General features: G+C 44.4%; 1 protein-coding gene across 1 annotated transcript in view; it reads right to left on the minus strand.

Annotated features, from left to right (window-relative positions):
• ZNF532 (zinc finger protein 532) overlaps nt 1–17,918 on the minus strand; it is a 60,509-nt gene that overhangs the window by 39,333 nt on the left and 3,258 nt on the right. Inside the window, exons 2-3 of the mRNA XM_008705217.2 lie at nt 5,122–5,303; nt 541–717 (exon numbers count right to left, since the gene is read on the minus strand). Coding sequence (XP_008703439.2) covers nt 541–717; nt 5,122–5,303 — 359 coding nt within the window. The remainder of the gene's footprint in view (nt 1–540; nt 718–5,121; nt 5,304–17,918) is intronic.

Raw genomic sequence — 17,918 nt, forward strand, 5'->3', positions numbered from 1 at the left:
ACTGCCCAGGACCACGTCGTTATTAAGGACTCCAAAAAGCAAAAACGGACAAAATTAAGAGCAAGATTAAGACAAACACGAAATCTGCTTTTGCTCGTCAAGGACTAATACTGGCTATGAAGTTAAATTCAGTAACCAGTGTTTTAAATTGACTTTGTATTACGTTATGACGAAAAGCGCATCCTATAAGAAACCATGTTAAAAAAAAATTAAAAAAGGAAAGATGATGGTATTTTATAGTTCTGCTCAAACTTATTTGTTAAAATCACCTTAAGAAAAAGGGCAAACCTGGTAAATATTCACTTGATTCGTAGAAACTGAAGGGCCCAAGTCATAAGTGACATCTGCGGACGGAGGCGTCCCCTAGAAAGAGCTGAAGGGTTTAGGGAGTGAGGAGCTACCAGCTGTGTTTCCTGGAACATCGACATCTGCGCGGTGGCATCATCCTTTGTATCTTAAGTTTCATTCCACAGAACTAGCCCCTCCTCTGAATCTCTGTGACGACATGTGGCATAAAAGTCAGAAGGCAGCAGGACTTACTTCGGCTCTCCTATCTTGACGCCGGGATGCTGCGTGTAGGCATGGGAATGTGTGCTTGGGGCAGACTTAAACGCCATGGGACAAATAGGACACTTGTAGAAGACTTCACAGTGAGAGCCCTGGATGTGGGACTTCAGAGCGGCCACGTCAGAGTACACGACATTGCAATGGACACACCTGCCAGGAAAACAAACACGCGGTCGTCAGCACGGGACCATCACACACGGGCACCCTCACTGTCAAAGTCAGGTACAGCGAGCATCTTACAATGGCCTCTTGAGGCTTCTAATGGCTTTTAGGAAGTCAGTCTTGTTTTGTGTTGTTTTCTATTTATAAAAGGTCAAATTATTTTTATATATTTAAGAAGGAAGATCATGAAGAAGAAACACAAAACTAAAAATGGCCTATGTCTTGGGCATCTAGTAACTAATCCAGACTCCAGCGTGGGGGGGGACCAGTGGAGGGTTGGGACAGTACCGAGACCGGGGAACACGGCAAGACCGTATGACTTGAGCCTCTGGAGAACACTCCCACACGCTGGATTCTGACCCCAGGCCCTGAGGTTCCTAACCACCCCCCTATGCCCAAATGGCATCTCCAAATGGAAGAAATGTTCACTGCCTCAACCTGCCTGCCATCAATAGAGGACAGAGAGAACAAGTCAGTCCTGGCTCCGAAGCCATGGCCACGGTCTCGTGGGACACACTGATGTGGTCAATGGATCTGGAGTTAAGGGGGCCTGTTGGGTAGAGAAGGTTAACCGCCTAGCTGGTTTGTCTCCTGGAAAATAAGTTCAAGTACACTTACATTTGTTTTAAGAAATAACATGAATTATAAACTCTGAAAAATCAACATCGCTAAATAGTCTTTCCAGTTAACTTCTTTACTTCTTGAACGTGTGCTGATTTGATCAATAGCTCGTGAACTGATCACATCTAGTCCTCTGGAAACAAGCTCTGACGCTTAGGTATGTTTCTCCCCAAGCTCTTCTTTCTCATGCAGGGACTCTGAGCAACACTGGTAACATATTCACTCGAGGACCTCGTCACCCTGTGTTCACACCTGAGAGCCATCCGAGGGTGGGCTCCGTGAACGCTGGAGAGTCCGCGCAGGTAACCTGTAACGCACCTGAGCAGACACGTCCCTGGACAAGAAGGTGGGGGCCGACTTGGGGAAGGGGGACTGCAGACAGGACCCGCCTTCCAGCAGGCAGAGCTCCATCACTTCTGCATGAATTTAAGGTACTTCCATTCCTAGCACCTTCTTTCCGAATGCATGGAGGTGCTTCCAAAGTCACACAGAGGGGGCGTTCTCTGAAGGGTATGCGTTCTACAAAGCGTGCCGTATTAAGCTTTGCGAGCGTTCCATGAAAACGCCATCATGCGTTACATTTTCAATGACTTCCGGCACAGGGTTCGGCAGCGGTTACATTAAACACCAAATCATGATAGGACAATAATTAAGGAAAGCTCCTCTATCTTGTCTACTTGAACTATTATTTCGGGCAGTAAAGCCACCCAAGCACACGGAAAACTATTTTGGGTTCACCGTCAACAGCTTACTGATCCTCTCTGGGCCTGTTTCTCATGTGTAAAAGGGGAAGAGTCGAACTCAGTCACTTCTTAGTTCTTCCCAGCCCTAGAAGCCTCTGAGTCCTACGAAAGAGGAAGATCCCATCAAACAAAAATGGATCATGAATGAAGCGCAGGGTCCTCCACAGCGGTACCATAAACAGAAAAATTTTCTCATCAAGGGCAGAAAGGTGGTGCTCAAAGGGCAAAAAGAAACAAAGAACTAATTCTCTGACGTCGCCTGGACTGGGAGAAGATTTAATCTTAAGGAAAATAAACTGGAAATTAAAGCATCTAGACAACAGGTGAAGGAGGAGGTAGGTAAGGCCTGGCCCAAAGGGTACCACGGAGGCCAAGGGAAAACCCTCCTTAACGTGAGGAAAGAAAGCAGAGAGTTTGAAACCAGGTAAGAAAAGAGGGAGTTGTAAAACAGCTGCCCACAGGTGGAAGAAAAGGTTCCGGGGCAACAGAGGCCCACGGGGAATGGAAAGACGACAAACAGAAGACAGGATGTGAAGGGTTCATCCAATATCTTCATGCTACCCAAATCCTGTCTATTAATAAGTATTTCATGTACCTGAGGTCCTTCGTGTTCTGGGTACCAATCAAGTTCCTCTTCGTGTAAAAAAAAAAATTTTTTTTAAATGTTTATAGTATACAATCCTATAGACCCCCTTTCAAAACGCAGATCCAATGGATCAGGGAGTAGGAAAATTCATAGAAACCTAGGACTTTCACCAAAACGACCAGGAGTTAGGAGTGACCCCCTCAGTATCTGGGAGATGTGATATGATCACGAAGAGAAAGACTAAGGCACACTGAGTCACAAAGAGACAAGTGAGCCATGGGAGGTTTGTTAGAGAGACTTCTCTGACTAGATAAAAAACAAAGTGAAAATGATTGAGTATAGAGGCAAAAGTACTGCTTCCCTTATAGAGCGGGGAGAAATAACAAGGCCAAGAGGCTGCTACGTCCCCGTCAAATATTAGGCGGAACCATTATTTGAAGCAGCAGGAAAAAAAATTAAGGTCAAATATTTTTTCTCCCACCTAAAGAGGTAAACATGAACTATGCAGAATACACACACAGAAGTATTTACAGCTCTTCTAAGCCTCGAGTCCAAGAAAAAAAAAAAAAAACCTATACTAAACACAAAAATTTTTAAAATTCCAAGTGCCAAATTTAAGTAACTCTCTTAGTGGAGGGGAAAAAAAAAAGAAAAGCAAGGGATAGGCTTCTCCAACTGAGTTGATTACTTTTAGTCTGAGCACAGAGCATGTTTTAATTTAGGAAAGACACCAGGAATAGCGAGAATTGCAGAAGTCCTACTTCCTTTATTCATTCCAGCCTAAGTTTACTTTCATTATACTCAAAGAATAAACATTTGAGGAAAGTTTGGCATCTGTTCAAAGAAGAGCACAGAGAAAATGGTGCAGAACTGCTTTCCATTATTAAACAAAGAACCCAGTAATAATAGCTTCAAAACATGGGGTATGGGTTTTGTGGACTCCAGGCCACCTTCAAGGTTTAACTTTCCTCCGCACTCAGAGCATGCATTTCCATTATCCTGTTTTATTCGGTAACATCTCAGTGGCGATGGAGCGGGCACCACACCGGTGTTACAGACAGAGGCGCCGTGGCATAGAAAGGATATGTGAATTACCACAAAGTGGCAAAACTGGCACAAAAAAACTCTAGTTCCTTAATTTCCAAACCAAACGTTCCCTACTAGGGTAGATTCCAATGCACTGAGCAGCTGTGCATCACAGGCTTGGAGGCATGTGATAAAAATGTGAAAGAAGTCTCTTTTAGGGTTAGAAAAATGGACAGAGCCATCGATGATGCTGTAACCTAAATGTAATTGAAATAAAACCATCAAATTATACCAACTAGACTTCATTTTTATAAAATATCGTAACTGGGGGCGCCTGGGTGGCACAGCGGTTAAGCATCTGCCTTCGGCTCAGGGCGTGATCCCAGCGTTATGGGATCGAGCCCCACATCAGGCTCCTCTGCTATGAGCCTGCTTCTTCCTCTCCCACTCCCCCTGCTTGTGTTCCCTCTCTCGCTGGCTGTCTCTATCTCTGTCGAATAAATAAATAAAATCTTTAAAAAAAAAAAAATATCGTAACTGTACAACTAGAAGATAGCACTGTGTATTAAGAGTCTAACATTAAAGTTACAGGCGACCAAACACTTAATTTGAAGATAAACACACAGTACAGTAATACCTCTATTAACAAAGACACTGTGTAGCAACAGCAGGTTTTCTTGGCTGACCCTCGCGGAGTCAAAATATAAATACATAAAAAATATAAAAGGCACAGGAATGCATTTCAGAAGGTCACAAGGGGGAAGGTAAAGTTCAAGTTCATCACTCCATGCTCTCTAAATGAACATTAGATGTGCCAGATGTGGTAAAAGACATTATCTGAGATTCTCGGGGGGCAGGGAAAGGGGCCCTAGCTAAGATGAACAGAGACGAAGGAAACGCCCGGACTTGAATAATGGGGAAGGAGTGATAGAGGAAGGTTACCTGGGGCGGAAGGTTCTTCCACCAAGAGTGACGGTGTTAGGAAAGGGCAAACACGCAATCCTTCGACAGGACGAAATAAAAGGAAGGGGCCATGCACCCTTTCTGTCTTGATCAGGGGAGACGTATTAAGAGGTACAGAAAAACCCGGTGTTCTTACAGGGGTTCAAACGCAGAGAGCGTGACAATAGAAGGGTGCTGGAAAGGGCGCAGGAACACCTCTAACAGTCTGTCAAAGCTGAACGCTGCCACACGCACGGTTCTGTAGGACGATGGGCTCCATCTACCATCAGCTCTGCAGAGACCAGAGGGCCCATACCACAAGGACTCAGATCAACCCTACCACAAATGAACTAGGTTCCCAGAGGATCTGTTAATTGAGGTATCACTGTAGGACCCCGAGAACGGTGGGCACAGACCGCTCGAAACTCGAAAGCGAACAGGCTTTACTTGCACGTAAGCAAACAGTATACTGACCGAAAACCAACTCTCCGTGTGTAGTGCAGACAGTTCTTGGTGACGTGGCTCTGGAAGTGCACCGACCTGCAGATGGCCCCGCACTCGGGGCAGGTGTAGGGAGATTTGTGCTGATGGATTCTCTGGTGTGATGCGTAACTGCACTGGTTAGGAAGCAGCATCTGGCAGACAGTGCAAGTCTTCTAGATAAACCAAAGGGGGAAACAGGGTTGGTCCTACGAAGTATTTTCTAATATGCAAAGAAGCGTGGTTAAAACCCCCAAATAACTGCACATGCCCATTTCAAATACTGCTATCACGGATTCTAAGCCCAAGGAAAAAAGCAAAACTTGAAAGTTAAACGTTTAATGTAATATCCCTTACCCTGGAAAATACAAATAATAGGTCCTACTACGTGGTCAGGGTCATCCCGAAGCACCAAGTAAAGAGAACGGCAGCTTCAGGCAGACTCCCAATTTTGTTACTTTTGCATTTTGTTCAGTGCGGAGAAGGGATATTAGAGGAGGTAATCTTGTAAATTACATTAGCAAGTCAGTTTTAATGGAGAATTACACGTTTACAGGCATCTATATCTCAACAGGAGCCAGTTCCCACAACTCATAAAAAACTTTCTTTAGAATAATAAAAAAATTAGACACTAATCCAGTTTGTTTCTTTCTCTTTCTTCCTTTTCCCAGTCACTTCAGTTATCTGAAATCTAAAATACAGGAATGCAAAAGAATGACCACAGCAATTAGCTGTTCTTCTCCTACTTGAGGTGGTCTTTCAGTGAATGAGCTGGACATTATAGGATTTATAATAAAACCAATGAACTCAAATTCAGATACATAAATTTCGATATTAAACTGAAACTTTAAAAAGTTTAAAATCTAGGGGCGCCTGGGTGGCTCAGTCGTTAAGCGTCCGCCTTCGGCTCAGGGCGTGATTCCAGAGTCCTGAGATCGAGCCCCACATCGGTCTCCTCCTCTGGGAGCCTGCTTCTTCCTCTCCCACTCCCCCTGCCTGTGTACCCTCTCTCGCCGGCTGTCTCTCTCTCTGTCAAATAAATAAATAAAATCTTTACAAAAAATTTAAAAAAAATAAAAAGCTTACAGTCTAGTCCTATATAAAATAAAGATAGAAATGCTCTTTGGAAAGGGCCCTACACATTTAGCTAATCAGGAAAACCTGAAACACACTAAAACTGAAACACACTATTTTTCATCCCCTTAGATGTAAGCAGTAAACATGGCGTATTTTTAAAACACAGAAGCAGAAAACTTAAGGCAAATACAAGTGAGGACTTACTGCATCCACTCCAAAATAAACCTAACATAGCACAAAATAAAATATATTCAAATTCTAGTTAGCCATTAATATAACAAGTATCTACTACCTTCTAAAATGTCTAATTTGTACTAAAGTCAGTTAAAGAAATCCTCAAAATACAAATTCTAGCTAAGATTTAAAAATGACCTTTTACACTGACGACAGAGTTATACAATTTTTAAAAGATTTTTTTTTCTTTTAGCCTTTGAATCAAGCTCCCAAAATTAAGACTTGAAACTTCTGAACTTTAAACAACTGAAACCATGGAAAACCAGAAACTTGCTTGAAAAATCTGATTTTCCTCCTGAAAGGACTAAATACAAATGTTATCCCACAAAATGTTTATTATAATCACAAAATAAGAACATTATAGGCAGCTCTGATGAGGCCAGCGTCATTTTTAAAAAAGCATTCCTTTTCTAACGACACATAGGGCCAAGGTTAAAACAAGCCACAACAAGGAAAAGCCAACCACACCTTCATGCATTAGAAGACCCTGCTGATGTCTACACTATCACAGGTAATCAATGGTTCCTTTGAACTCAGGTCTTCTATTTGCTCTCGCCACATGGTCATTAATGCCAGGCAGTGAATCATAACATCTGCGTTTCCACACACACCTTAGATATGGACCTCATTCCACTATGGGCCGAGTGATGAACCAAGTACTTTAAACACATGTAAATGCAACATCCCGTTCACTTCTCATAATGATCTAGGACATAGGTGAGTGAGATCATTGGGAAGCTGCGTCCATTTTTGGACCTTAGAGCTCACTACTTAATCTATTAGAACTGCCTGACCATTATGTTAGGATCTGAGTGGACACCATCGCTACAACTTCTCTTTATCTAAAGCAACATGGTTATGCTAGTTTATAATAGGGAAAAACGGCAACACAAACAAAAGAAATTCTAAAAAAAAAAAAAAAAAGCTGAAAATAACTTTCACATTCTCTCTCATCAACATCAACAAATATCCTTCATGATACATATAAAATTCACAATGAATCACTTAACCTTCACTGTTAGACACTGAGTCGTTTACAATACATATATAAACAGTCATGGAAATACTTGTGAAAAGGTTTTGTTGCTAGCAGGTCAACTAAAATAAGGATCGAAATGATTCAAAAAGAGATTTTATGAACTCTGACGTGTTCCTTACAACAGAACTCTCTAACTGCAAAGGCTATGAAAAATATGTTAGAGTAACAGATACCAACAACAAATACCAACCTTGCTCATACCCGTTTCCTGGAGAGGGGAAGTCCCTTCGTGACGCACCGTGTGGTGGGGCGGTCCGGCCCGTGGGGCTCTGGGAGGGCTGCTGGCGGCCATCCCACCCCGGCCACTGACTAGCTCCACGTATTTGCACTCACCCATTTCCACTGGCTGAGGCTTCTCGCCCACTTTAGAGACAGAAGTTCAAGGAGAAAGTGGGAGCCAGTAGGCACTACCGCCCCAAAACAAAATGCGTCCATATTTTGCAATTACTGAAATGGGAGAATTCAGTCACTGGGGAATCACACTGGATAAAGACCTTATCTCTAGTTCACATATATATATATACGTATATATATATATTCATGCACAGACACTGTATTTGCTCCCACATTTCTCTCTGGGTACCTGCTTCCACTCCTTGCCTCCATTCCATTTTGAGAAAAAGCATGGTATTTTGGTTGTAGACATTCTCCCCTCCTTGATGCTTGTGTCGTATCAACAGTTTTAAACTCACATGATTAGGACCTAAGAGTACCCCTGGAGTTCTCATTTGTTTCCCTCTACCTGTTTCAGATAACGCTGCGCTTCCCCCGCTTCCTCCGACAGAGGTGCGGCATTTTCACAGCACTACGGAGAATATCCCATTAGCTTCTCTGGGACACTCTGAATTCGTGGTGATGACAGCCGTTCTCTGGATTTGAGGGACACAGCAGCACGGCGGCAGGCCAGGATTTCTTTGTGGTTTACAAGAATCTGACTTTCCTTCCCTTTTCTTAAAACCAAAGGAACTAAAATATATCTTAAAACTCTAATTCTCTACAAGTTGAGGCTATTTACAAGAGGATAAAGCAGTTTAATGTGACAGTACTTAACTGTTCCAATGGAGGAAGTATACAGTTGGCCCTTGAACAACGTGGTTTGAACTGCGAGGGTCCACTTACGTGGGGATATTTTTTACAGTACAGTACTGAGTGTAATTTCTCTTCCTTGCGATTTCCTTTTCTCTAGTTTACCTTATTATTATAAGGATATATAACGCATGTAACATACAAAATATGTGTTCATCAACTGTTTATGTTCTGTTGGCTTCCAAGTCAGCAGCAGGCTAGTAGTTGAGGAGGTGGCAGGGGCTGGGCTAAATGGGGGATGGGGACTAAGGAGTACCCTTGTGATGAGCACTGGGTGTGACGCGTCAGTGATGAATCCCTACATTCTACTCCTGAAGCCGAGATTTCACTATATGTTCACTAACTAGAACTTAAATAAAAACTTTAGAACAACCCAGTAGACTATTAGTAGTTAAGTTCTGGGGGGGGAGGCAAAAGTTACACATGGATTTTCGACAGCGTGGAGGATGGGTGCCCCTAACCCCCACATTATTCAAGGGTTTACCGTAATAAAATGCACTTAAGGAGTTTCATGTGTCTTCTGACATTTTACTTGTATCATTTGAAAAAGGACAAATATTTTCAGTACTTTGTTAATAAACAGCTAATTTCTACGCTGGGGCAGACTGCTACTTTTTAAAGTAAGATATTACCTTTCCAGAGTCAAGTAACACGAGAAAGCTACAGGACTATAAAGCTGAAAAGAAATCACATTCCGTATGCGACAATTACTCATATTGTGCCTTCCCTGCCCGGTCCTGGCCCCGCCTCCTGCAGCTGGTGGGCGGACAGACGCAGGCTGGGAGGAAGGGGAACTAAGGGGAACCGTGCGCATCAGGGCCCTATGGAGGACTCAGGGATGCTAGGGCTCCTTGCACGCGAGAGGAATTATCTGTTTAACAAGGAAAATAATTCTGTGTGTTCCAGTTCATGCTTTAAGGAGAAAAACTGCCTGGGAAAGGTGAGAAAAATTGCCTGGGAAAGGTGAGAAAAGCTGGAGAAATAGGAGTAAATACACCATGTATTGTGCTTACATTTCAAACACACCAAAGCAGGCAGCGGCCTGAAACATGGCTCTGAAGATCAAAACACCGCGGGCTTCATAGTCAGCCCCCGTGCTACATAAACTGTTCGTCCCATTGACAGCGGTTTTGTAGTCTTCTAGCTACAGCAAAATGACCCCCAAAATAATACCAGTAATAATAAAGCACACCAGTTTGCTTTCTGGCTCTCACTTTCATCCCATTTCACGATGAGAACACAGGGCATTTCATTTCAGATCTCACTCAGATTGGAAAAAACACAAAGCAAGGTTTATAACAGAAATGCTTCTGTCTCCTTTTGTTTCCAAACTGGTGGGTTGTGGTGGTTTTGTCCGCAAATCATTCTGCTACACTAAAAATTTCGAATAAGAGTTGACAGAAGAGCATATTGGCAGAACGGGGTATGGTCAGCACATATAATCTACTCAGACGATAATCTCGGGAGAAAAGGGTGATAAGCTAAAGCCAAACTGGGACAGGACTAGTCCGACCAGAATTTAGATTACGCACTTACAAGAGCAGGACCAAGCAAGAGTTGTGGGTCTATGGCTAGTAAGATTTGGGGTGGGCGAGGGCATGGTGGTGGGCTCCATGGCTTCCAGAAGCAGCTCCCGCTGCTCAAGATAATTTAACACACGTGGTGTGCTGTGTTAATGACGCTCAGAAACTAAGCCGCACCAGCAGTCCCTGAAAATGAGGCCCGCTGCAGCAAAGTCCCCTCTCGCCGCACTCCTGCAGCTGACCTGGCTAGAACCCAAGATTCCATTCTTATGGTGGCGGTCCCTGCCACCGTCAAATGCTTCTACATCCCTGGTTATCAGCATGACAAAGCGGAAAGAATGATGAACCAGCTACAAAGAAATCTTGCCTTGAGTCCCCATTCTGCCACTCTTTGGGCATTTGTTTCTCCCACTGTAGAACAAAGGGTTGACCGAAGGACCTGTGACATTCTCTGCTTCTATGGCTGATGTCCATTCTACAGGAAGAAAACATTCTACCAATTAAGGGGTTACAGCGTGCACTTCTGGTCTGTACTTGGCTAAATTTAGTCATGGTTTTACTGAGAGGTGAAGCAATGACATTCCAATACATTTTAATATCAATTATTAACAGTACAGTTGTCAGCTCTTAAATACTTCATGGAGAACACAGAAGCTTCTCCATCCTGCCACGCACTCCTTTTCTCAGTGTGCCCCAAAGCAGGGATTATTGTAAGCAGACAGGTCGGACTAAAAACCTCCAGGCAGGGCAGATTTACTGGTGTTAAAAAGTCAAGTGCCCAGCCCCATTTTCACTGCACTGCTTGGTTCCGCGCGGGTTGGGTGGGGAAATGATCCACTCAAGATTCTTTGCCGTCCCAGCCTCCCCTTCAGGGGCTTGTTCCTCTAGGGGATCAGCAGACATGGGCAGGGCAGTCCAACCTCGGGCTAAGCAGCCTGGGGTCCTGCGCCATCACGTGTCAGAGTGTGATGGAATTCCAGGACTTGGACTCTGGCTTGGCCTTGGGCTAACCCATACATTCCCACCCAGCTCTTAGCAGAGGCCTGCACCAGCAGGTGTCCTCAGCCAGGGGCCAGTTGTTAATAAACGGCACTCCGATTCCCTGTGGCGATCATTACTTTTATACAGATGGTCCACAGAACCTTTCGATGAGGAGGCGTAACTGGCAAATGCCACCAAAACCTTCCTTCATCCCATTACGTTCTTGGAAGTTCTGGAAAGGCTAAACGTGCACCTGTGGGGAGACGGTGGGAGGAGGGAGGAGATCCAGCACATGCGGCCACAGTTGGTGTTAACAGAAAAAGAGACCCCTTGCTGGGTTTCAACAAGCACTCTCGGGGAAACTCCCGGAAAGACCCATCCCCACAGCAATGGGAGTCAACATCTAAACGGGGAGGAAATGAGAGGTGAAAGGGTAACGGTGATTGTGCTCAACCAAGAAAAGGTGGTTCCCAAGGGAAAGGCTGGGCGGGGTCTTTGGAGGCTGGGCTCCACAGACGACAAAGGGAAAAGAAGAGCTTCGCCACCTCATCCCTAATTGCTTTCACAGGTGGGCTAAGAGCAAGGGTACGTGGAAATGTCTGAGCGGGAGAGAAGAGAGGAATTCCGAACCGCCAAGCAGAATGCTATGCTCCCAGGACACCTAGTCCCAAAAAACAACCGGAATCACAGGCTGGAAGGCTCAGGCTGAGCCCAGCGATGTAATTATGGCATCTCTCCCTGAAGACACAGCAGCTCCACAGAAGGTTTACACAGAGGGAAACTGCTACTTCCAGGAAAAGGGAACGGAGGTACCTTTCCCTATTCCTTGCACTAAATACAACTGAAACTCCTGGGCATTATATATAAAACAGACATTAAAAAGACTCTGAGAAACAGAGAGAAGGCAGGCTGGCATGGGACCTCAGGACCCTAGAGTGACACACTGATGCGTTCTCTCGGTGTCTTTTTGCTTCATATATCCCCACGTTTGGAGCTGAAGAAACTGGCAACCCGAAAACACCAATAGGTAGAGACCCCCCAAAAAAAAGACCGGAAGAAAAGCCTGCTATCACTAGCCAAAGAAGCAGGAAAGGGCCAGGCTAACAAAAGAGAAAACTTTTTAAACAATGACCTCTACTCCACCCAACCACCACAGGGAACGCTGCGGCCCCACACCCACCTTGCCAAGTTCCAGTGTGGCACAGACTCCCACCCTCTTGCAACTGTAGTAAGTTGTCCCAACACCCCTGCCCAGATGGTGTCAAAGCCAGCAGGGAAGAGGGCCTTTCATCCCTCCACCAAGTGATAGAGTCCTTCTACCATTACAGAAAAGAAAAATCCCCAAAGAAATCTCCAGGCCCAGATGGTTTCACTGAGGAATTCTACCAAATATTGAAAGGAAGATGAACACTAATTGTACAGGCTCTTCTGGAAAATAGAAGAGAATACCTCTCAGTGCATTATATAAAGCTAACATTAACCTGTCCAAAACCAACCAAAGACAGTACCAAAAAAAATATGAATATACATGTAAAACTCTAACGTAAAATATTAGCACATAAACTTCACAATATATAAAAAGAATCATATAGCCTGATCAAGTGGGATTCATTCCAGGGATTGCAAGGCTGGTTCAATACCTGAAAACTCAATGTAATTTATTCCCCCAAAACACTGAATCCAATAAGTGAGTTCAACAAAGTCAGGGGGTACATGATAAATATAGAAAAATCAACGTATTTCAATATATCATAATCAACATGTGAACACTGAAAAATATAATACCATTTGCAACTGTTAGGAAGGAAAAAAGAGCAAAACAAGGCATTTAGAGGACCTGTATGATGAAAACCACAAAACGATCTAAATAAATGGAGAGGGGAGCCTGGGTGGCTCGGTCAGTTGAGCATCTTGACTTTGGCTTAGGTCGTGGGATCAAGCCCCATGTTGGGTTCCACATTCAGCACAGAGTCTACTTGTCCCCCTCTCTCTGCTCCTCCCCCCCCACTCACGTACATGTTTTCTCTCTCTCTCAAATAAATATTAGAAATCTTTAAATAAATGCATAAATAAATAAATGTTCATGAACTGGAAGACTCAACATAGTAAAGATATCAATTCTCCCCAAGTCGATATATACAGATTTAATGTAATTCCTATCAAAATCCCAGAATATTCTGAAGATATAGACAAGACTGTTCTAAAATTTATAAGGTAAAGCAAAAGAACTTTTTGCCTAGAATTGTTAAAAACGAGCTTAAAGTGTCAACTATACTTCAATTAAAGAAAAATAATTATTTCGAGAAAAAAGAATAAAGTTGGGCACGTCAGTGTACTGGATTTTAAGACACTTTATGGTCACTATCATCAAGGCTGTGTTGTACTGGTGGAGGGACAGACATGTAAATCAACAGAACAGAATCCAGAACCCAGAAATAGCCACACACAAATACGCCCAATTGAGGGGCACCTGGCTGGCTTAGTAGATAGAGCATGCAACTCTTGACCTTGGGTTTGTGAGTTTGAGCCCCACACTGGGCACAGAGTTTACTTTAAATAATATATATATATGCCCAACTGATACTCAATGAAGGTGCTAAGGCAATTCAGTAAAGATAAGACAGCCGCCTTCTGGACAAATGGTATTAGAGGAAGAAGGCGTGCATGGGGAAAACAAACAAACAACAACAACAACAAAACACAGCCTAAGTTTCATACCTTATATAAAAACTAACCCAAATGGATCACAGGCTTCAATACAAAAACTAAAACTCTAAAACTTTTACGAAAAAAACACAGGAAAAAATTCTCAGGATCTAGAGCGAAAAATAGGCTCGACACCAAAAACATGAACTGTAAAAAGGAAAACGGTACACTGGACTTCATTTGCTCTGCCAAAGACCGGTTTAAAAGATGCAAAGGCTCAAAAGTACTTCAAAAAAACTTTCAAAAAAATGGAAAGACAAGCCACAACTGGGAGAAAAGACTTGCAACCACGTGCCCAACAAAGGACTAGTATCTGAATATAACAAGAACTCCGAAAACTCAACAGCTAAAAAAACACAAACATGATCTAAATAGAAAATGGGCAAAAGACTTGAAGAGACATTTCACCAGAAAGGACAGACAGAGGGCAAATAAACACATGAAGAAAGACGTTCTACATCATCAGCTACTGGAAAACTGCAAGTTAAAACCCCAGCAGCTATCACACACCTACCAAAATGGCTAAAATGGAAAATACCACCACCAAAAGCTGGCGAAGAGGCTGATCACCCATTTGCTGCCCATGGACTATAAAATGGTTCAGCCACTCTGGCAAAGAATTTCTTAAAAATACCCATATGCAACTACCATACGACCCAGCAACTGTCCTTGTGGGCATTTACCCCAGCAAACTCGAACTCATGTTCACACAAAAACCTGTACACAAATATTTACAGCAGCTTTATTCGTAATGACCCCAAACTGCAAACAGTGCAGACCGTCCTTCAAAGACCAAAAGGTGAACACCCTGTGGGACAACCTCACCAGGGATACTACGCAGTGATTTAAAAGAACAGACTCCGGGTACATGCCACAACCTGGATGAATCTCCAGGCAATGACGCTGAGTACAAAAAGCCAATCCCCAAACGTTACAGACGGTATGGCTCCATTTACAAAGCACTCCTGAAATACCAACAGAATAAAAATGGAGAATGCTTGGGGTTAAGTAGTGGATGGGAGTGGCTCTAAACAGGCAATATGAGAGACCCTTTTGGTTATGGAAACATTCTGTAGACTCATGGCACCGATGTCAATATCCCGGTTATGATACCGTTCTACAGTTTTGCAAAGTGTACTACTGGGGGAAACTAAATAAAGAGTACATAGCATCTCTGTATTATTTCTTACATGAATCTAAAATTATCTCAAAATAAAAAGTTTAATTTTAAAAATTCAGTGATTCGAGAAGAAAGACCCAGAACATCAGCACAGAAACACTGCAGCATTATTAGGCAAAATTTTTAAATGATTATGGTAATTGTAAGTAGAGTCGGGCAGCAGGAAGGAAGGGAGGGAAGGCGGGAGGGAGGAAAGGTGGGAGGGAGCGAAGGAAGAAGAGCCCCGTTGCCTGTGAAGGCGTACACCTCTCTCCAAGCCTGGTGGAGTCAAAAGTTGGCAGGCAAGGAATGAGGGGCAGTGGGCCCATTAGTCCTGCTAGGGCCCTGCGGTCACACCCTTGACCTTCAGAACCAACAGGCAGCAGGGTCAGTGAGGCATGCGCTAGGGACGGTTCCCTAACTAGGACTACTCTGCAGACCTAGGGAACCCTGCCCGGGGAAGAGCTCAGTTAAGCCAGAAGACAACATGGGCAGCTTGTGGGCACAGGGCTCACCTGCACTAGATTCCCGCTCCAGAAGGAACAGTCAGAGGGGGAGGCTACAGGGGCTTGTTTCAAAGGTGAGGCCATCCACTCTCTCAGTTCACTGAAGACTTACCAAGAATGGGGAGGTCCACAGAGAAATGGAAAGTAAATGTTTTAATTGCCTGACTGTGGTAGACAAGAAAGGAAAGACGCGGTTGGGGAAAGACTGCTACTTGAGGAGCCTTAACTCAACTTCTACGTTTTACTAGAAGACGTGTTTTAAGTGCCATTCTCAGGGAGGTAACAGTTCATGCAGGTAGATTCTTCTCCCAACTGCATTTAAGCTCACAAACTCTATATTGTCTGAGAGTCACGTGAATGGCAAACTGGAGAAGATGAAATGAAGAATTTTCCCTCTTCTCTCTTCTGTTCTTCCTGGCTTCAGCCCCACCTCTGCTACCACTGTTACCTGATGCCGGACCAGGTGACTGCCATGGGTGAGGACCCCCCTAGCTTCCCCTACATCCGAAGCTGGTACAGCAACAGCCATATGGATCCGACCAACGTCCTGGACTGGGGAAGGGACTCGGGGTTGGCTTAACTAAACTGGGCACTGAAAGAGTGGCAGCCCTCCCACTGACTGCCACACCGGCTGGGCTGCCGAGCGAGAGACCAGGCTGCCTGCCTGGGTCTGCGGTAGAACCCTCCTCTGGCCTAGTCTGGGAAGAATGGGAAATTACGGGAGTTGGGGGGGGTGGGGAGGCAGTCGTTCGGGTCAAGGCTTCCAATAAGACAAGGGGGAAGTGGGGAACAGGCAGAGTATACCATGGGGCGTGTTTATGTCGCCAGCCGGTCGTGCCTGGATACACAGGCTGCTGAGGCTTTTAAGAGTATAAATATGAACCGAGTGGACACTTACCCAGGCAGAGTCAAAGAAAGAAAATACAACCGGTGGGGGGCCGGGGGGAGCCGATGTTTGGCTCAGTGTACATTTGGCCCCAGAGTTTAACGTTATTCTGCCATGACTCATTCCTAAGTATTCCAGGTGAAACGGGTGAGCTACACGACACACTAGTCCCAGCAAAATGCAGAAGTCGAGACAGAGCAGCCACACACACGAGAGAAGATGTTCACCTCCTTCCCTGAGGGAAACCACCCTAGTCTGACCCTCACTTGGCTGTTGAGCCCGAACGGTCAACAGAGAACAAAAGCTGGGGGAGTCCGTGGAGGAAGGGTAAGTCCTACGTCCCTGCCCACATCCTTTCTCCTTCCTAGAGAAGAAGAGATCGGGAAGAGAACAGACTCCGGGAGGGCAGCTCGGAATGGCAGCAGCGCACACAGCATAGGACAGAGGTGGTGAGAGCCCTCTGAAGCCAGGACCGGATCTGCCGCTCTGAGCAGAGTATCAGCAGACCGAGAAACACGGCAACAAAATGCACACAATGAAAGAAATGTTTTGGGTTTTTCTGCTTTTTTTTTTTAAAGGCATCTTTTCGAGATGGGAAGAAATACTACCTTTCTGATGAGGCCGTGACAAGGTAAGAGCGCACCCAGAAAAAACCCAGGCCCTGTCACCAGGATAGGCTAGAAGAGCATGTCGATCACGGCCTTCCCGAGCGAGTCAGCCACTCCACTCCCAGTGTTCCAACGTCCGAGCCAACGGAACCTTTCACACCCAACGCCACAAGAACGCTCTCGAGACTATCATTCTCATCTCCGCTAAACTGAAAATCCAAAGAAAAACATGATTGAGGTATTCTTGATCTTTTGGTCCCCAAACTCGAAATCCCACCAAGAACTTGATTTGGTAGTTGCCCTTGAGGAACTGATCGTGGCAACGCTACTTGACATCTGGACATCAATCCCCTAGTCAGCAAGATAGAGAGGTAAATACGGGAAAGATCAGCTCCTTGCTGGGTCTTCACAAACAGAAGGTGGAGCCAGCGTGTATCAGCTCAAACGAGCACCTTCCTCTTCCAATTTCACGAGTTCTCTTGCTTCGGACAATAAATCGTACAGACTTTCTAGCTTGAATCTGGTTCATTCGACATGTCCAGTTACTTCCATTCCAAGTAAGTATCATATATCTGTACAACACACCGATCTATTGGCCAAATGATGCCTCATGGAGAAAAGCAAATGACAGAAGATAAAAGGACTCACTGATGCCCACTGTGACACATACTTCACCAATTATAAACCGACACTTCACCGCCAAAAAAAAAAAAAAAAAAAAAAGCTGCAAAGAAATGCAAAGGTATTCTATTCAAATGGAGATGGCTTTCCATCTGTAGCTTAAATTCATTGTACTGAGGACTGTTACCGAACATACTTCTGGACCAACATCATAAGCAAGCAGGCACACCATGTAAGTGGGTACCGATTAAGCCTGTTTAACTGTACAAGACAGTAATTCTAACCCGAGGAAAATTTTCTGAATCCCAAATCGTCAGTAATAACTCAAGAACGCGGGTGATGTAACCTGACTTGAACACCTACTA

This window comes from Ursus maritimus, unplaced genomic scaffold (genome assembly GCF_017311325.1).
Source record: "Ursus maritimus isolate PB19 unplaced genomic scaffold, ASM1731132v1 scaffold_18, whole genome shotgun sequence".
NCBI classification, from domain to species: Eukaryota; Metazoa; Chordata; class Mammalia; order Carnivora; family Ursidae; genus Ursus; species Ursus maritimus.